Source organism: Podarcis filfolensis (assembly GCF_964270895.1).
Source record: "Podarcis filfolensis genome assembly, chromosome: 6".
NCBI lineage: Eukaryota > Metazoa > Chordata > Lepidosauria > Squamata > Lacertidae > Podarcis > Podarcis filfolensis.
Window position 1 is genome coordinate 5,821,764 of NC_139609.1, and position 20,581 is coordinate 5,842,344.

General features: G+C 42.6%; 1 protein-coding gene and 1 long non-coding RNA gene across 4 annotated transcripts in view; both read left to right on the forward strand.

Moving 5' to 3' along the window:
* LOC310765934 (sterol O-acyltransferase 1-like) overlaps positions 1–20,581 on the forward strand; it is a 43,019-nt gene that overhangs the window by 14,345 nt on the left and 8,093 nt on the right. For 2 of the 3 annotated variants that reach the window (XM_083621607.1, XM_083621608.1), the window contains 9 exons: positions 452–597; positions 2,097–2,243; positions 2,319–2,378; positions 14,024–14,131; positions 14,703–14,985; positions 15,547–15,625; positions 16,183–16,264; positions 17,471–17,516; positions 19,087–19,213. In XM_083621607.1, the coding sequence (XP_083477733.1) occupies positions 452–597; positions 2,097–2,243; positions 2,319–2,378; positions 14,024–14,131; positions 14,703–14,985; positions 15,547–15,625; positions 16,183–16,264; positions 17,471–17,516; positions 19,087–19,213 (1,078 nt within the window). The remainder of the gene's footprint in view (positions 1–451; positions 598–2,096; positions 2,244–2,318; positions 2,379–14,023; positions 14,132–14,702; positions 14,986–15,546; positions 15,626–16,182; positions 16,265–17,470; positions 17,517–19,086; positions 19,214–20,581) is intronic. The other variant, XM_083621609.1, reaches the window with a different exon arrangement.
* On the forward strand, positions 3,083–6,857 carry LOC310765996. Its single transcript, XR_014549911.1, has 2 exons — positions 3,083–6,435; positions 6,798–6,857. It is a non-coding gene; the product is annotated as an uncharacterized lncRNA (long non-coding RNA).

The following is a 20,581-nucleotide window of genomic DNA, read 5'->3' on the forward strand; positions in this document are numbered from 1 at the left end:
ACTTTGACTGGGGTCCAAGAATATGTCGTCAGTTGTCAGGAAATGAGACACGTTCATGATTTGTTGTTAGCATGGTGTTAGGAAGTCAGCCTTGCATTTGAAGGTAAAGAGTAACATGCCATTTTAGCAGGCAAATTCCAGGCAATACTTATCAATTACAGTGGTACCTCAGGTTAAGTACTTAATTCGTTCCGGAGGTCTGTTCTTAACCTGAAACTATTCTTAACCTGAAGCACCACTTTAGCTAATGGGGCCTCCTGCTGCTGCCGCGCGCCAGAGCCCTATTTCTGTTCTTATCCTGAAGCAAAGTTCTTAACCTGAAGCACTATTTCTGGGTTAGCGGAGTGTGTAACCTGAAGCGTATGTAACCTGAAGCGTATGTAACCCAAGGTACCACTGTATACTTAAGATGTTCTCTTTTCTATTCCTTCCTTCCTTCAAATTTTATCAGCAAATGAAGCCAGCTTTCATGCAGCGAATCGACAGCCACTTTACAGAATTCGTGAATGGCTTGATTGCAAAGTCCATGCAGCTTGAGTCTTCGCCCCCTGCCTTCTCAGCCGTGTGCTCAGAGAAAGACGGTGGCTTCAAAAGCAAGTATGTTGGTTCTTGGCTGAGTCTGAAGCAGAGTCAATTTGTTGATTTCTCTTTCTTTTTTAAAAAAACTACAGCTACTCTGCTGAATATTTGTTCTTTTCACAGAGGATCAAGAGCACCTCCAGAACATGGAAAAGTTTTTGTTGTTAGAAAGTCTGTCTTGGAGTGAATATGTTAATGAGATTGTAAATTTCACTAGTGCCCTTTGCTAAAGTTAAAATTGCCTTCATCCAGTGGGTGGCTTATCTTCATACCTTGCTTCTTCCATGGATATGGCTGTTCTGTAGAAACTGATCTACAGACCAGAAGTGTCTATTGCTAAGCAATCCAGCCTCCTCATGGGTGGTCTGGTTCTCCAGTAAGGTTTGCGCCTATCTAGTAGTAAGGGCTTCACAATGAGCAAACAGGTGCCCTAATAGAACCAGGCTGGTCTGTCCATCTAGCCCATAATTATCTACTCTGACTGGCAGTGGCTTTCCAATGCTTATTGCACTGGCCTTTCCCATGGCAATTTACCTGATCCTTTTAAGCTGGAGGCTGGACCCAGGACCTTCTGGAGGCCACCTGTCCCTGAGTTCCTCTTCCAAGGTGTAGCAAGAGCTTTATATGCAAATGCAAATATGTAACATTAAACTTTGGTACTACTGCTTGAGGAGTCTGGGAGGAAGAGCAGATACTAGTTAGAACTATCCATACTTGGAACTCCAGCTCTAAGCAAAGCAGTCTGCTAGAATTGTTGCTGAAAAGCACTTCAGTTTTGTCTGTTTTCCTTGGGAGCAGAATGCCAGTTTCCCCTCCATTCTGGAAATCCATCACATTTCAGGGACACAGTCCTGCAGCACAAATGCTCAAGGTCTAGGCGAGCATTAAGATGTGCCTTGTTCCAACTCTGGTAGATAAGAACGTTATTGGTTGTTTTACTTGGCTCAGTTGAAGGTCCTATCAGGTTGTTGTTTTGTTCCAGAAGATGCCTACCAAGATATTTTGTTGATTTGGGAACAAAATTTCCAATATAGTCGTACGTTGGATCTCAAATGCCTTGGCTCCCGAACAAATTGGCTCCCAAACAATCGAAACCCGGAAGTGAGTATTCCGGTTTTCGAACATTTTTTGGAAGCTGAACGTCTGGCACGGCTTCCGATTGGGTGCAAGACGCTCTTGCAGTTAATCAGAACCTGTGCCTTGGTTTTCAACTGGTTCCGGGAGTCAAACGAACTCCCAGAACGCATTCTGTTCGAGACCCAAGGTGTGACTGTACTTGCAATTGTTTGGGCTTTCCTGATCCAAAACTGTTGTTTCTGCCGGCCGTTCATTTGGGCTTCTTTCTTTCTTTCTTTCTTTCTTTCTTTCTCTTTTTAGTGTATTTTTATTTAGATCTTGTTAATAAAATGTGGAAAACACAAACAAATTCTTGCTACAAAACCAGATTTTGCCATGTTAATCCAGAAGGTATTTAAATTTTATTTCCCTCACCACCAATATTTCCGTAAAACTCCAAGCCGCCATTCTTTAAGTCAGGGGCAGCGGATCAACAGCTACTTTACAGAATTCGTAAATGGCTTGATTGCAAAGTCTGTGCAGCTTGAGACTTCGCCCCCTGCCTTCTCAGCCGTGTGCTCAGAGAAAGACAATGGCTTCAAAAGCAAGTATGTTGGTTCTTGGCTGAGCCTGAAGCTGAGTTGATATGTTGATTTGTTGCTGAATATTTGTTCTTTTCACAGAGGATCAAGAGCACCTCCAGAACATGGAAAAGTTTTTGTTGCTAGAAAGTCTGTCTTGGAGTGAGTATGTTAATCAGATTGTAAATTTCACTAGTGCCCTTGCTAAAGTTAAAGTTGCCTTCATCCGGTGGGTGGCTTATCTGCACATCTCGCTTCTCCCTCCCAGTAGATCCCATTCATTTTTATACTGTGTAGACTGAAAGTAGGTACTCCTAACCTTTATAAGTGTTCTAGCCAATTGGCTATTGCACATCCCAAATTCTAACTTGGATGTGGCTGGATTCTGGATTCACAGAGGCTGTTCTTTTCTGTAGAAACTGGTCTACAGAATAGAATAGGCATCCCCAATCTCGGCTCTCCAACTGTTTGGGGACTACAACTCCCATCATCCCTAGCTAACAGGGGCAGTGGTCAGGGATGATGGGAATTGTAGTCCCAAAACAGTCCTGTGTTCTCCAGGGCTCCTTTGGAGGCCAGGTGGGATTATCAATTTAATAATAAATGAATAAAAAGCACTGTAAACCTCTGAGACCCTAATATTTACATAGCATGGAGTGTGGATTACAAATGGCTTCAGTTGGTGCAAAATGGCAGAATGTCTGTGTGCAATGAGGTCTAGAGCAGCTCTGTGGAGCTTCTGGCCTGCTCAGGCATCCTAATTTGACCTGCAAGGCCACCTTCCCCAAACCAGGTCGACCTGTGGGATAGGTAAAGATGCAGTTCCCTACTGAAAGCAGGTTGGCTGGCACCACCAGTCAGCTGATTGGCAGTGCCAATGAAGTCCTGTGCCTTTGCTTACGTGGTTTGATTTCAAACCACGCAGGCACAGGAAACTGGGTTTGCTGGCACAGTTGACCATTGGTGCCTGCAAAGCCTTGTTCCAGTTTTGATTTCAAACTGCATGGGCAAAGGACTTGCTCTGATGTCATTATTATAGCAATAAGGGTTGCTCAGGCTAGCATGAAAATTAGGAATCAGGGGTCTGGGTTAAGTTGAGGCATGTCACTAAGGGAAGCAGATTTCCCTCTCTAGCTTAAAAGGCTAGTGCTGTAAGTTTGCTTCTTAGTGATGAGGAGATTGTTATTTTAGATCATGCTTCGAAGTATTTGAGGGGTGTTGATTCTACTACAATAGGTAGAAAGCTGTGGTTTGATCTGCAAATTTCTGAACATTGGCCATAAAATAGGCCCGGGTGAGATGTAATTAAGGTTGTTTGATTTAATTGACCTGGGACTGCATCTGTTTTAATGCTGAGTGCTGGAATTGGCCATGAGTGCAGGATATCTTCTGCTAAGATTAAAACTCAGATGGGGGATTCTCTTGGGACTACAACTCGATGATCAACTTCTAGTAGGCGGAAATTTCCGGGATGTAGGTTGCATGTTGGGACTATGTAGGAGTCAAACAGCAGATTTTCATAGTCTGTATAGTTGTAGCTTCAGTATCACTGGTGGCCAGTGGCTTTAGTAGTTAAAAGAGGGTTGTTAATTTCATCTATTAAATAAAGGATTTGGAGGGAGGGGAGTGCAATTAGGATTAAAATTATTGCGGGGAGGATAATTCAGATCATTTCCACTTCTTGGGCATCTATAGCATTAGTGTGAGTTTTGTTGATAATATAAGACTAATAATATATAGTACCAAGGCACTGATTAAAACAACAATTATTAATGCATGGTCATGGAAGTGAAGAAGTTCTTATATAATGAGGGAGGCTGCATTTTGGAAGCCTAGTTGTGCTGGGTGTGCCACATAGGCTTGATTGATCTATAATTTAGCGCTGACAGAGCTATGTAATTTATTTACTAGGACCTCATAAGGAGAGAAACTTAAGAGGCTGTGTGACTGGCTTGAAAGTGGTTAGAGGTGGTTCAAGTCCCCCCTCCCTTGAGGTTTGTACATAGGTTGATTCTTCGTAGGTATGATATGGGGGCGGGCAGCCGAGAAGTCATTCCAAGTTTGTGTTTATTAATTCGAGGGTAAGTACTTAATGTTTAGCACCCAGATAATAAATATTATTATAATTACTGCTGTCAGTGATATTAAGGAGCCAACTGATGAAATAGTATCGCAGAGGGTGTATGCCTCTGGATAGTCGGAGTAATGTCGGGGCATGCCCGCTAATCCGAGGAAATGTTGTGGAAAGAATGTTATGTTGACTTCGGTAAATATTACGCCAAATTGAATTTCTGTTCATGAGGAATGCAAAGTATAACTTGTAAAGAGCAGAAATCAGTGGGCAAATCCACCTATAATTGCAAATACAGCTCCTATTGATAGGACATAATGGAAATGGGCAACTACATAGTAGGCATCATGCAGAATAACATCTAATGAGGAGTTGGCTAAAATAATACCTGTAAGGCCGCCTACCGTAAATAAAAAAATGAATCCCAGGGCCCAAAATATAGCGGCATCCCATTTAATTGTTCCACCGTGAAGGGTTGCGAGTCAACTAAAAACTTTTACTCCAGTAGGAATGGCAATAATTATTGTGGCTGAGGTAAAATAGGCTCGGGTGTCAATGTCCAGACCTACGGTAAATATGTGGTGGGCCCATACAATGAAGCCTAGAAAGCCAATTGATATTATGGCTCACACTATACCTATATAGCGGAATGGTTCTTTTTTTCCTGCATAGTAAGTGGCGATATGGGAAATTATCCCAAAGCCAGGGAGAATGAGGATGTATACTTCTGGATGACCAAAAAATCAAAATAGGTGTTGGTAGAGAATTGGGTATCCTCCTCCTGCTGGGTCAAAAAATGATGTGTTTAGGTTTCGATCTGTTAGTAGCATTGTAATTCCTGCGGCCAAGAAGGGAAGCTTAGTATAAGTTAAGCGCATGTAAAATATTAGGCTTAGTAAAGTGGTTAAGGCGAGGGCAGTTGCTAGTGGGATGAGGTGGTTGGTAGTTAATTCTTCAAGAATTAATCATTTAGGTAAGAAGCCAGTTAATGGGGGGAGTCCCCCTAATGTTATAAGGGTAATTATTGTGATGGTGGAGAGTGTTGGAGAGATTACTCATATTGTTCCAAAATCTTTGGCAGTTTTTGCAGTTGAAGTGATGAAAATTAGGAACATGGAGGTAGTTATTAATGGATAAATTATTAAGGTTAGAAGAAGTTGTTTCTGGCAGATAGGGGAGATGGCAGCTATTCAGCCTAGGTGTCCGGTTGACGAAAATGCTATGATTTTTCGTAGTTGGGTTTGATTTAGTCCAGATCATCCTCCAGTTAAGGTAGAGGAAATAGCTAGTAGTAATAAAATTGTTGTTGGGAGTTGATTAGAAGTTATATATAGTAGAGATATTGGTGGTGTTTTTTGTCATGTTGCAATAATTAGAGCAGTTGTTATGCCTTATATGACTTCTGGGAGTCAGAAGTGTATTGGAATCAGGCCCAATTTTATGGCTAGGGCAATTGTTAATATAGTGGGGGCTGGTTGCGTGGTGAGTTGAGTAATATCTCAAATTCCAGTGTGCTGCATTAAGAATGCTTGAAAATAAAATGATGGATGAGGCCATTGCTTGAATGATAAAATCCAGTGGCTCGTGGATGATGTTGTTTGGCCAGGATTGGGATAATGGCTAGGGTGTTTAATTCTAGTCCAATTCAGGCTAGAAATCAATGGTAGCTCCGAGGGCCAAGCTGGAAATTAAAATGGATAAGATGTAGGGGCTCATTAGTAAAGGAAGGGTTTAACCACCATTTTTGGGGTATGGGCCCAAGAGCTTTGTTAGCTGACTTTACTAGAAGGTAGTATAGTGGGAGCAGAGGGTTTTGGAGTCTCAGGTGTGGGTTCGAATCCCATTCTTCTAGAGGAGGTGAGGGATTATAAATCCCTGTGATTTACTCTATCAAAGTAATCCCTAATTTCTCGGGCACACATCTTGGTAATAGTTATTAATTTAGTGGCTGGAACCCTGATAGTGAGATTGGAAGTGAGATATACCACAAGTATAGTGCTAGTGTGGCAGGGAGAAATTGTTTTCATAGGAGGTGTATTAATTGATCATAACGAAATTGTGGGTAAGAGGCTCGAGCCCATAAGAATCCAGTGGTAGTTTTTGCTGTTAGGTTAATTGTAAATAATTCTGTTTGTGTGGTTATGGTAAGTAAAGGTAAAGGGACCCCTGACCATTAGGTCCAGTCGTGGCCGACTCTGGGGTTGCGGCGCTCATCTTGCTTTATTGGCCGAGGGAGCCGGCGTACAGCTTCCGGGTCATGTGGCCAGCATAACTAAGCCGCTTCTGGCAAACCAGAGCAGCACACGGAAACGCCGTTTACCTTCCCGCCGGAGAAGGTTTATCTACTTGCACTTTGACGTGCTTTCGAACTGCTAGGTTGGCAGGAGCAGGGACTGAGCAACGGGAGCTCACCCCGTCGTGGGGATTCGAACCGCTGACCTTCTGATCAGCAAGTCCTAGGCTCTGTGGTTTAACCCACAGCACCACCCGAGTCCCTGTGGTTATGGTAGGGCTAAAGAGTAAAATACATGAGAGTGTGTTTATCATCAAAATGTTTATGTATTCGGCTAGGAAGAGCAGTGCAAACGGTCCTGCTGCATATTCGACATTAAACCCTGAGACAAGTTCAGATTCCCCCTTAGTTAAATCAAATGGTGCGCGATTTGTTTCTGCTAGGGTTGATATGAATCATATTATTGCGAGGTGTCATGTGGGTAAGATTAATCAAATGTGTTATTGCGTAATGATAAGGGTGTGTAGTGTGAAGGTGCCAGTCAGTCTAATAATTGAAAGTGGAATAATGCCCAGGGTAACTTCATATGAGATTGTTTGTGCAATGGCTCGTAGCGCCCCTATTAAGGCGTATTTTGAGTTAGATGCTCATCTGGACCATAAGATTGTGTAGACTATTATGCCTAAGAGGGCAAGAAGAAATAGAAGGCCTAAGTTTATGTCTGCTAGGGCGTTTGGTATTGGTATTGGAGTTCATATTATCAAATTTTAACAAGGGTTTAAACAAAAAATTGTAGTTGTACACATTCTTCATAAAGTGTATTGTTGACTGCGATTAACCGATAATTGATCAGTTTAGTTGAATCTCGTTTTAGGGGTTTGGCGAGAAATTTTTTTTGATTAAACAAGAAAAATTATTGGTAGGGGGGTTTGCCATAAAAAAGTATATTTTATTTTAGTTAAATTTTAATGTGTATGGTAAAATTTAGTATTGTAGTTAATTTAGTTATTGTAGAAAAAATGTCATTAAAATTTTTGGTTTTTTTGTGATGAGTATGGAACGCAGAGAGTGGTATATAAAAATCTGTGTTAGAAATTTTTAGGTAAAAATTGTTAAAATTTAGTTAAAATTTGTTGAAAGTGGCTGGGGAAACTCAGCCAGATGTAATGGCTTGGCTCTCCCACAGAAGCGAGACACCGGCAGTAATTATCTCAGGTTTATTGCTCAAACCCATAAATCACTCCGTTTATAATAAATTTTTATTGGTTTTACAACATATATTAACACACAAAAACTAACAATTCACAACATAACACATTAACAAACAAACATGTAAACACGTATAATTTCATAACCTTTTTTTCTTAAACCTTATTTCAACGACTTCCCCATACCTCCCTTTTCTGCATCCCTGTTTTAAACTTTTTCAGCAACCCCTAATTTCAATTACTTATGATTCAATTTCTTTGATCCTTTTTCTCTTACCCAATCATTTATCGCTGCAATTCTGTTTTATGTTACCCATGACATTTTAGCACTCATTAATTTTACAACAGTTCTTAAGATAAACTTTAAATTTCTTCCAATCTTCTTCCACCGTCTCTTTCCCTTGGTCACGGATTCTGCCAGTCATCTCGGCCAGTCCCATATAGTCAATCACCTTCGTCTGCCACTCTTCCAGCGTGGGTAGTTCTTGTGTCTTCCAATACTTTGCTAAAAGAACTCTTGCTGCTGTTGTAGCATACATAAAGAACGTCCTATCTTTCCTTGACACCAATTGGCCTACCATGCCCAGGAGGAAGGCCTCTGGTTTCTTATGAAAAGTACACTTAAGTACCTTCTTAATTTCATTATAGATCATTTCCCAGAAGGCCTTGATCCTTGGGCACGTCCACCAAAGGTGGTAGAAAGTACCTTCAGTTTCCTTACATTTCCAGCATTTATTATTGGGCGTGTGATTGATTTTTGCAAGCTTGACTGGGGTCATGTACCACCTATAAATCATTTTCATAATGTTCTCTCTTAAGGCATTGCATGCCGTAAACTTTATACCGGTAGTCCATAACTGTTCCCAGTCAGCAAACATAATGTCATGACCAATGTCTTGTGCCCATTTAATCATAGCTGATTTAACCGTCTCATCCTGTGTATTCCATTTCAACAGCAAGTTATACATTCTTGACAGATTCTTAGTATTGGGTTCCAAAAGCTCTGTTTCTAATTTTGACCTCTCCACCTGGAAGCCAATTTTCCTGTCCTGTTTGAAAACTTCATTTATCTGGTAATAATGAAGCCAGTCTCTTACTTTAGACTTCAATTTCTCATAACTCTGCAATTTCACTTTTCCCTCCTCATGTTCTATAATTTCCCAATATTTTGGCCATTTGGATTCCATATTAAGTTTTTTCACTTCCTTAGCTTCCATTGGTGACAACCACCTAGGGGTTTTGTTTTCCAACAAATCTTTATACCGAATCCAAACATTATATAATGCTTTCCTGACAATATGGTTTTTGAAACCTTGGTGGATTTTAACCTTGTCATACCATATATATGCATGCCAGCCAAATCTGTTATTGAACCCTTCCAAATCCAAAATGTCTGTGTTTTCAAGAAGCAGCCAGTTTTTCAGCCAGCAAAAAGCCACTGATTCATAATACAATTTTAAGTCCGGCAGGGCAAACCCCCCTCTTTCTTTTGCATCACTCCGGAGCTCCTTCACTCCGTGTCTGACTCCAAGTTAGCAGTTGCGGAGTCTAAACTCCGCCCCTTCCTCTTCTTCCAACAGGGGAAAGACCCCTTCCGCTTCCGTTCTTTTCCCCTCCTCTCACTGACCTTTTCCCGCCTTCGAGTCTTTGGGCTAGCTATTCCTGCCCTCTCCCCTTCTGTCTTTGAGCTAAGATTGGTGTTTAGGGCTTTGCTATCTTCTGCTTGTCTGCTCTCTGAAACACTGCCACTGGGCTGCCCCTCCTCCCTCTCACATTCCATTTACCGTATTTTTCGCCCTATAGAACGCACCGTCCCATAAGGCGCACCTAGTTTTTTGGGGGGAAATAAAGGGGAAAAAAATTATTTCCCCCCCAGGCGCGCGGCTGGGGCGGGGGAGGCCCGAGCTTCCCCTGACCCCAGCCCCCAAACAGGCAGCTCTCTGCAAGCCGTGGGAACCCAGAGCTGGCTCCCGCTGCTTGCGGAGAGGTCCGCGAAGCCTGGGCGCGCTGATCTCAGCGCACGCAGGCTTCGGCATGCTGGCAACTCTCCGCAAGCAGCGGGAGCACTCCCGCTGCTTGCGGAGAGGTCCGCGAAGCCTGGAGAGCGAGAGGGGTCGGTGCCCACCGACCCCTCTCGCTCTCCAGGCTTCAGCGAAAGCCTGCATTCGCCCCATAGGACGCACACACATTTCCCCTTCATTTTTGGAGGGGAAAAAGTGCGTCCTATAGGGCGAAAAATACGGTAAATCTCATAGGGAGGGAAGACAATGTTCTGCTCTTGTTGTGACCCTCCTTCATCACTCAAGAGGCATTAGAAATAATTCAGTTGTAGCCCTTTATGTTGCTTATTCATTCAAAATTGCTGCTTCATGTGTATCTTTATATTAATTCTGTTAACGGTTATACAATCAGAGATAGATTTTCCGTCTTGTTTTATCCATATGGTCGAACATATGAATGATTTAAGAGTCTCAAGATCATTGCATTCATGGAGGAGTAATTTGTTAATCTAAATAAAATATGAGTTTTCCCCTGCGTCAGTATATACCATATAAGAGAGCTTGTGCTGTAATATTTGCAGTGTAGCCCTTTATGTTGCTTATTCATTCAAAATTGGTGCTCTTTATATTAATTCTGTTAACGGTTATACAATCAGAGATCGATTTTCCGTCTTGTTTTATCCAGAGTCTCCCTTATCTCCCTCGGCTTGCTTAGATTCCCAGCCTCTGTCAGCTCTGGAACGAAGCTGACACCAGATGGGCGGGGTATAAATAACAAATATTATATTATTATTATTATTGTTGTTGTTGTTGTTGTTGTTGTTGAAAAATATGTCTACCAAGCATTAAGAGAATAATACCATATAGAGGGACGCGGTGTGGCGCTGTGGGTTAAACCACAGAGCCTAGGACTTGTTGATCAGAAGGTCAGTGGTTTGAATCCCCGCGACGGGGTGAGCTCTCGTTGCTCGGTCCCTGCTCCTGCCAACCGAGCAGTTCGAAAGCACATCAAAGTGCAAGTAGATAAATAGGTACCACTCTGGCGGAAAGGTAATCTGTGGTTCCGTGCGCTGCTCTGGTTCACCAGAAGCAGCTTAGTCCTGCTGGCCACATGACCCGGAAGCTCCCTCGGCCAGTAAAGCAAGATGAGCGCCGCAACCCCAGAGTCGGCCACGACTGGACCCAATGGTCAGGGGTCCCTTTATCTTTACCTTTACCATATAGAGAGCTTGCGCAAAGTCCATTGCACTGTAACTACAGGCTAGAAATCAGATCAGTAGGAGCACTTGAGATGAGGTCTGAAGGGAAAGAGAAATAAAAAATACCAGCCGCCGGGAAAACCAGTTATGCTATGAGCAAGGGTACGAGGGTAACTAACCCATTAACCAGAGGCCTTGGAAAAGGTGAGAAAGTGGTGATGGAGAGTAGGATGGTCCTGACCTAACAACCAGAGGCCTTGGAAAAAGTGAGAAAGTGGCACAACCTCAAGTTATGGATGTGAAACTAGGGAGGGGGGCCTTACATACAGGGGTTGATGATTCTCACGTGAGAAGCCAGATCAATAAATAACCAGGTATAAAATACACTTCTGTACTGAAGAGAAATATTTCAGGTAATGTCTGAATGTAAGATTATGGAGAGTAGTGATTAGTGGATATTCATGAGTTTGTACAGTAATGCACCATATATATATATATAACATTCTTAAATCAGATAAACAGGATATAATACCTAAATAATACTCGTATGGTATGAAATAGTATGTACAAAAAACAGTTATGTATTATGTGAAGTTTATAGGTACTAGTATATATTAGGATATTCATGGGGTATATATATTAATGCATAACTAAACATATATGTATTATGTCTTATTTATAGGATAATGTATATTTAATTTTTCATGGGGTAAATCAGTTAATGCACTATATACATAATAGTCACATGTAGTAAGTACAAGTAAAGCGGCAGTTGTAGGAGGAGGCAAAAAAGCCGCATAAAGCAGCATGATGGCGGATAATTTTATAGAGGTTAGCATAGTAGTTGGAGTTGGTTTTGTTGGTAAAACAGTGGCTATGAGGGTTAGGCCTGTTAGAAAGCTTCCAATGGCAAGACGAATAAGGGGGTTAGTAAGGGTCGGGGGTGTTTCATTTATAATGGATGTTGTTGTTCGTGCTGTATTTAATTGGATGTAAAAAGTTATTTGTAAGGTGTAGGTGGCGGTTAGTATTGTTGCAAAAAGTGAAAGTATAAGGGCTCAGGTGTTTAGGTGGGAGTTATTTATGGTTTCAATAATTGTATCTTTTGAATAGAAGCCCGATAAAAAGTGAGTTCCTGTAAGGGCAAGATTTCCGATGGTTAAACAGGTAGCTGTCGCTGGTAATATTTTTTGTATGCCCCCCTATTTTTCGGATGTCTTGTTTGTTATTTAAGTTGTGAATAATTGTGCCGGAGCATAAGAATAGTATAGCCTTGAAGAAGGCATGGGTTGAGATGTGAAGGAAGGCGAGTTGAGGTTGGTTTAGGCCAATAGTTACTATTATCAGGCCTAGTTGGCTAGAGGTTGAAAAAGCAATAATTTTTTGTTGTTGTTTTGTGTTAGGGCACATAGGGCTGTGAATAGTATGGTGAGTGCTCCTAGGCAGAGGCAAATAGTTAAGGCTGTCTTGTTGTTTTGTAAGATTGGGTGAAGTCGGATTAAAAGGAACACGCCAGCTACAACCATAGTAAAGGTAAAGGTAAAGGGACCCCTGACCGTTAGGTCCAGTCGTGACCGACTCTGGAGTTGCAGGGCTCATCTCGCTTTATTGGCTGAGGGAGCCGGCGTACAGCTTCCGGGTCATGTGGTACCTAAAACCAATGGATTACTACTTTCCTACAGAAGTAAGAGGTCTAAGGATTTCATCCTTAGTTATTTGAGTTAGCAGTTCTAATTGTTTATACAGCTCTTGGTAAACAAGAAGGTAGAACCTTCTATCTCAGTCACAGTCTAGTGTTTTTGGTAAGCTATATTTACAAGTGAATAATCCTGAAATTAGGGTGGGTTTTAGAATTAGAAGTCCTAGGGGTAGCAAATGTAGGATAAGGATAAGATGTTCTCGAGCATGGGTGGGAGGGAGAAGGCAAAATTGATTTGAAACGGCTCCTCGTTGGGTTATTAAGAATATGTATCGGGAATAAGTGGCAGTAATGAGGGTTTCAACCCCGGTGATGATGATGGTGGGGGATGATCAGTTAAATAGGGCAGTAATAATTCATAACTCACCAAGTAGGTTGATTGAGGGGGGCATGGCTGTATTGGGTAAGTTAATGAATAACCACCAAGTTGATATTAATGGGAAGGCAAGTTGTAAGCCTCGTACAAGAAGTAAAGTTTGGGGGTGCGCGTGCTCATAATTAGTGTTTGCTAGAGCAAAGAGGGCTGAGGAAGTTAGGCCATGTGCAATTATTAGGGTTATGGCTCCGGTCAAGCCTCATGGTGTTTGTATAATAATAGCAGAGGTTACTAGGCCCATATGACTTAGGGATGAGTAGGCGATGAGAGCCTTCAGGTCTGCTTGTCATAGGCAAATTGAGCTAGTTATTACAATACCTCATAGGGCTAAAATTATGATTGGGAATATGAGGGTAGGTGGGTAGGGGTTTAATATGGATGAAATACGAATCAGGCCGTATCCTCCTAATTTTAATAAAATTGCGGCTAATACTATTGAACCAGCGATTGGGGCTTTTGGAAGTCAAAGATGTAAACCATATACAGGTAATTTGACTAAAAGGCAGAGCGATCCCGGTGGGGTGCCATTGCGGCTGCGCCCCCACAAACGGTGTGCCATGCCCCCAGGACATGCACCACGCCCCTGCGGGCAGCGCGTCACGTCCCTGGGATGCGTGCCACGCCCCCCCAGGACACACGCCAGCTACGCCCCCACCTGCTCTCCACCCCCTGGTGCCGGAGCATGAAGCTCCGCCAGTGCTGCTGGTTCGGGAATCTCTTTCTCTTGTACAGCGGCACTTCTTTCCATACTACCCCCTCTAAAAAGTGGTGAAAGTCTTATATTTGTTGGCAGATGAATTTTGCAGAACATATGCAGAGAAATTGCACTGGAAAAGAGTGATCACATGTTACATTTGAAGGAGAAAAAGCAAATGGCCCAGGGAAGCCATGGCCATATCCTCCGAATCTTCTGACCATATTCCTGTTGCTTTCAGCTCTTAAGTTTAATCACTGGAAGTCCTGGAGTTTGTCCCCACCCCCCGAAATGTTCTAATGTACTTCTTACAATTATTTTCCTCAGCGAGCTATTTGAAGTGAAAGAGATCCGGACCATGCATCATGCGTTCATTTCTTTCTTCATCATGATCATTCTCAGCACCCTCATAGTAGACTCCATTGATGAAGGAAGGTAGGAAAATATTGAAGGGATCAGCTGGAGGTTTGTTTCTTTTTGTTTTGTTTTAGTGTTGGACTTGAGTCATTTCATACCTGAACCAATGAAAATGTATCTGCATGCAAAGTCTTGGAAGATGTGGAGCCCTCCCAGTACTAACTGAAGGGCTGCAGGCTATGCCACAATAACTACAAGTTTTCCCACATGCGTGTGCTTATCCAAGGGGTCCTGGATCTCTGTAGGGGTTGTATCTGTCTGTATCTCTGTCTGTATCTGTGTTTGCTTTCTTGCTTTACACTGTTCTGTGCAGTATAAAACCTTAGGGTGTATACCTAAGTTCAGTATTTGTTTCATAAGATTTATACACTGCCCGATTCTAAAAGGAACCTCAAAGTGGTTTACAAAAGATAAAACAAGAAAACAATGAAAAAAATCACAACCATACTCTAAAACATACAAAACTTAAAATACTAAAAAAGATTAAAAGTACCTCAACTTTTATTATAGAATTACTTAGCTGTTACTGATTTAACCTGATGGAATATATATTTTAACCCAAGTATATGATTTTAACTTTCTTTTGAAGGTTGGTGCTGAAGTTTGATCTCCTGGTCTACGCTTTTGGCAAATCTTCTGTCGTTTTTTCCACTTGGCTTTACATGTTCCTGTCCACCCTGACTGTGCCCTATGGGCTCTTCCTGCTGTGGGCCCAGGGCTACCATGGTTCCTCCCACAAGACAATCCGCTCCGCTTTCTTTGGGGGTCTCCTCATGATCTTCCAAATATTTGCGCTTGGAGTGGGACCAGCTTACATAGCCGTCGCCTACAATTTACCACCAGGTTCTGCTGCCATAGTGATCTTTGAGCAGGTGAGTTTCATGTGGAGATGTTTCTTCTGGATGTAGCTCAAGGTCATTTCACAAAGCTTGAATTAGCAAAATGCTGCTTTATGCCAGGATCTGAGTCCTTAGCTAACCTGTAATTTTGTGTACACATTCTACTTTTGCTTCTGCCTGACTTGGGGAAATATTAATGGTGGCAAGTTTTCATTTTTTCCAAGAGATTGAACCTAAGGGTGTTAGAAATGGTCAGATGCAAAAAGAAACGCACCATAATTGTTAAGGTTTGAGTAGGTACTTCTGTTTTCAGATACGCTGATGGTTTAAACCACTAATAACTTGCTGCAAACACCCTCTTTTTGAGCATGGTGATGGAGAGAGAATGGAAGCATTCTTGGAGGATACTGATTCTCTCAACTTCTTGCATTCTGGGTGCAGACCTGGCTTGAGACTGAATCTGCTTTGGTCTCACCTTCATCAAAAGAGGGGCAGAGGAGCTTTCGATGCTATTGACCATGGTATCCTTCTGGACCATCTCTCACTTAATTGCAAGATGTCAAATACATTTTATCTGTTATTCCACTCCTTTAGGTGCGCCTGCTGATGAAAGGCTACTCTTTCATTAGGGAGAATACTTCTCGAATACTTTCCTTTACGCCACAGAAGACAAGTGAGTGACTGTTTCCTACAATAATTGTACAGCTGTGGTGATGATGGCACCCTCCCTTCTTCCTGTTCTGAGAGTTGGGTTCTGTGACATGGAGACAATTCAAATACCTGTTCTAGTTTAGAAGAATGTATGTATGGGCCTCCCCATGTTTTGCAAGATTACCAATACCATGCAACTTGTCAGTCTTCTAATGCTTATTGGAATAGGAGTACACATCTTGCAAAGGATATAAGAGAATCCTGGGTTTAGTGGAACAGGGGAAAGTGCTCTGACAATAGGGGGCTTATTTGGGGTGGGAGGGCGTTAAACCTGGGGTGGACTAGAGATGAGGGGCTTGTCACAGACTTGCCTTACTCATTGTAAAAAAAAAAGTAGAATAAGAATGGCATACAAACGATCTCCTTGGACTGAGAAATTGTATAAATTTATTACTGCTAAACTCAAGCATTAATGAACAGTTTGAGACCCATAGAAAATAGGATGGAACCCTGTGGGTTTATTTTTTACTGTGTGGCATTATCTGGTACTAAACGACTCTCTCCCTTCTGCTTTTTCAGACACCGTCCAAGTTCCTAAAGTTTCCCAGTACCTGTATTTCCTCTTTGCTCCCACCCTTATTTACAGAGATGCCTATCCCCGGTATGTAGTCTATGTAGTTGCTCCATTGTGACTTGGCAATTCTTATAGCCATTGTGATTGCAAGGTTGGACTGGATGCATGCTTCATAACGGAGGGCATAACACACGGGTTGGGGACCTCAGGCCCAGGGGGCAGGTGCAGTCCTCTGCAGTGGCGTAGCATGGTGGGGTCACAGGCACAGCTGCCCTGAGCGTAAAATTGTTATGGATGCAAAAGTTTAACACTCAGGGCAGCCTCAATATAACTGCACATTCTGTCGCTGGGATCCATTGAAAACAGCTTCTCCATGCGAACCAGGAGTGACCTCTCCAGACCATAGAACAACTCTTCTTATGTCTCCTGGGTGATGCAGATAGTATTAGGCAGTTGAATGTGTTTCCCCCCCTCCCACCCAACCTCTCCGCACGGCCCCAGGCAACCCATGCTACACCACTGGCCTCTGAGCCTCTCTATTGCACTACCCACTTTTGCCTCTGACCCTACCCACTGCTGGGTCTCTAACTTAACTCATGGTCCTGAATTTCAGTGGGTCTTCTCTGAGTAAAGGTTAGTTGAAGAAAACCATTTGTTTCTCTGAATTTTCCCAGAGCAGGCCTAGTAGGATCCAAAATGCATTGGTTCAATGCATATCTCTTTTGAGCACACTAGTACTTTTTGCTTCTGGTTCCAATGACAGGTGCTGAGTCTGACCATTTTGGCTTTAAGATATTCTACACTTCATGGGTTTTGATGGTTTTTTTTATATATAGGTTCTAGAGTTCCTTTGTAGAAGTTGCTGTATTATACAGGGTTGTCTTTCTATTTTCCATGGTATTCCACATTCTCCAATCTGTATATCCTATTGCCCTCGACTACTCCTTTCCTTCTTTATGCAAAATAACAAACTGATTAAAAAAATAATAGTGCAGCTGCACATTTAGTAAAACATGTCATTTGAGCAAAATCATAACTAGCATACAGACTTTCTTACTTTAAATATTTGCTGTTCTGGAATAGAAATTGGATTGTGTTTACTGCAGACTACATCAGCTCTGCTATTATTATTTCTTTTGCACTTATTAGTTGCTTTTATTATGGAAAGTAACTCAAAGTGATTTGCTGTCTAGCAGTTGTTTGTAAAATTCTTGCAAATTGGGTTTCAGTTGATGCCAAGCAAGTTCTTATCTTGATTTAGGTGTAATGACTGTGATTTCTTTTTCTTTTCAGAAATCCTACAATAAGATGGAGCTATGTAGCTACCATGTTTGCAGAGGTTAGATATTTCTGCTCCTTTGGGGATTTCTGTGTTTCTGCAGATAATTATACAGCCTTGAAAGCTGATAAGAGTTACTGGTTCATAAAAATATGTACTAGCCTACCAGACTGCACAAGCCTGTATTAGTTATTTTTATTTTGGCATTAAAAAAATAGACACAATGCTTTCTGAAGCTTCCATGCCTGTTGTAATGGCTTTAGGGGTTGCTTGTGCGTAAGTTGCCGCCGCTCTGGGCTAGGTTGGCTGGTTAAACCATTTCTCGCTGGACAGCCATCCACTCCGTGGCTGTTCAGTCGCTGGCAGAATCCGTCAGTGGGCGTTTCTTAAACCTTTTCCAACATAAAAGTTGTTTGACGCCCAGTCTCCTCCTACTCTCCCTGCGCGGAAGTCTTCTGCGCAGGGAGGGCGTGGGTAGCGGAGGACCTGTGCTCTCCCCGCTGGTGTCCAGTGAAGAGTCCCAGAGCGTGCTCTCTGCTTCCCCCATTGGCCCCCCTCTATCCCTGGTGTTGCGCTGATTTTCTTCCCCAACCGGAGACCTGCCTCTCTCCCTGCTTGGCCCCTCTCCAGCATCACTGTGGAGCCTCGCCTCCTCCTCTAGTTCCGATGGCAGTTCCCTGACACCTGTTCACCTGGAATTGCATCCTATTCCCTTAGATTTGGATCACTGAATGAATAATTACCCCTAAACTAATGACAAACACACCTTCCCATTGTAAGATAAATAAAACAGTTTCACTTCTCAGGATACAATAGTACTAAATGACAAGCCTTCCATAACCAACTTTTAACCAATGTCTGTGTGCTAGTCCTCTCCTCTTATCATCTGTAAACATTTTCCAGAGTTTAGGAAATTATGAACAGTGCAGCAATCTGTATAGTGTATTTTTATTTTGCCGAGTGGAGCAGATCAGCTAATTTCAAGCACGGTCGTATTTCTCAAATGGAGACGTAGTCCTTCCCTGGGCTGGGCTAGCCGTGCAGTGTCACAGATCCTAAAAGTTCAAAGGACAATCTTGGATAAAAAGACTACTCTACTCTACTCTACTCTACTCTACTCGTGGGACCTGCTCCTTGCAGGACAATGAAACCGCTACCACGGCAGCTGCTGTCGGTAAAGCAGGTGTTCTACCTGGGCCCCTCCACATATACACATGCCAGCAGCGCACCTACCCAGGCCTCCCAACTGCTGGCATAGTAATTCTGCACATGGTGGAGCTCACGTGGAATGCTGTTTATCTGAAAGAAGCACAGACTATCGTAGTGGCACTGAAACGGTTGGTCAGCTGTTGCCTACGGCTGCATACACACCGGACATTCAAAGCACCTGGCTCCTCCCACAAAGAATCTTGGGAACTGCAGTTTATTAAGGGTGCTGGGAATTAGAGCTCGGGGGGGGGGGTTAAAGTGCATGTCTAAGGATTCTTTGGGGAATGTCATGTGCGTTAAATGTATCATCTTTACTCAGCTTAGATCTGTGCATATTGGTAACTGGGATCAGCTTGCTCTCTTATGGATTCCTCCTGTGCTACTTTTATAATCAGGGGCTTTTGTTTTTACTCCTCTCTAGGTCCTTGCGTCACTCTTCTATTTGCACTATATAAGTGAACTATACATCTTTCCTGCATTTCGGAAATATAGTCGAGAGCACTATGTACGAGGGCTGACCCTTTGCATCTTGCACACCATGCTTCCATGTGAGTGCTTTTGCGTATCACCCTGGCCCCTTTTAATTCTGGAATTTTTCTAAGCAACAAATAAATAATCAGATACAGTGGTGATATTGGCAACAACTGGCAGTGTATGGCCTGTTGGATATATGATCTTAGCTTTGGGGTTCTCTGACTTGTAGGGTTCCTGAAAACCTGTTACTGGGGCAACAGCTGAAGCTGAGCGTGAATCTCACTGTTCTGAGAGAGAACATGGGAAGTTGCCTTACACTGATCAGACCATTGGTCCATCTAGCTCGGGGTCGTCCACACTGACCAGGAGTGGATCTCCAGGGTTTCCAGACAGGGAACATTTCCTGGCTTTACCTGGAGATGCTGCAGAATGACCTTTTGCATGCACTCACTACCACTGAGCTACTGCTCTTCTCTCTGAACACCTTTTGCAGTATGTTCCTTAGTAACATCAGTCCTGATAGACTGGAGAAGGTGCGATCCTGCTTCATCCAACTCTGCTTTTTAGTCTTGTGTTGGGGATGCAAGCAGTTGTTAGTTTCTGGACTCAGTTCAAAGTGCTGGTTTTGACTTATAAATCCTCATGTGGCTCAGGATCCCAACACCAGAAGGGCTTCCTCTCTGCTGGTGAACCAGCCTGGTCATTGCATAAATATCTTAGGGAGGAGTGGAGGGTGGAACATGGAAACGGACTCTTTTAGTGGTGGCTCCCTGCTTGGAGAATGCGGTCCCCAGGGAAGAGTGCCTGGCTCCATCATTGTCTGTTTTAGATGCCAGTCAAAAAACAGACAATGGTTCCTAATGGGAGAGTAATCAGTTATTTACATGGTCATTGTCAAGCGAGGGGCCAAAATCACTCCCCAGGTTCGTCCCAGGTAGGGCATTAAATAAGAAATTCAACCAAGGATTCCAGCAAGACAGTACCCTTTTATTAACTTTACTGCAGTCAAGGACAGTCCCCTAAAATGGTGGGTACTGTACTTATCCTGTACTGTACAGATTTCAAGACACTTTTGTATTCTTTCACATACAGTTTACATCATGCTAAATATATAACGAGTTCTACGTTGTCCATTATGCATTAGCGATGACATGACATCCTCATGTTCTGGTCATGACCTCCATGCTCTGGTCAAGACCCCCTTACAAGTCATCACTTAGTACAACAAACTAACCTCAGACCAGAACAGCCAAGTCAAACAATAAACAGATGACACAAAAGTAAATCTTTAACTCAAACAGCAGATTCTTTATCCTTGGTTCTAGTCTATATAGTCTGATATTGGTAAAGGACTTTATATACCTTCTATTTATATATGCAGGCATATAAAGGTTCAAGCTAACTAATACTTTACCAAATATGACTAAAGCAACAGAATTATC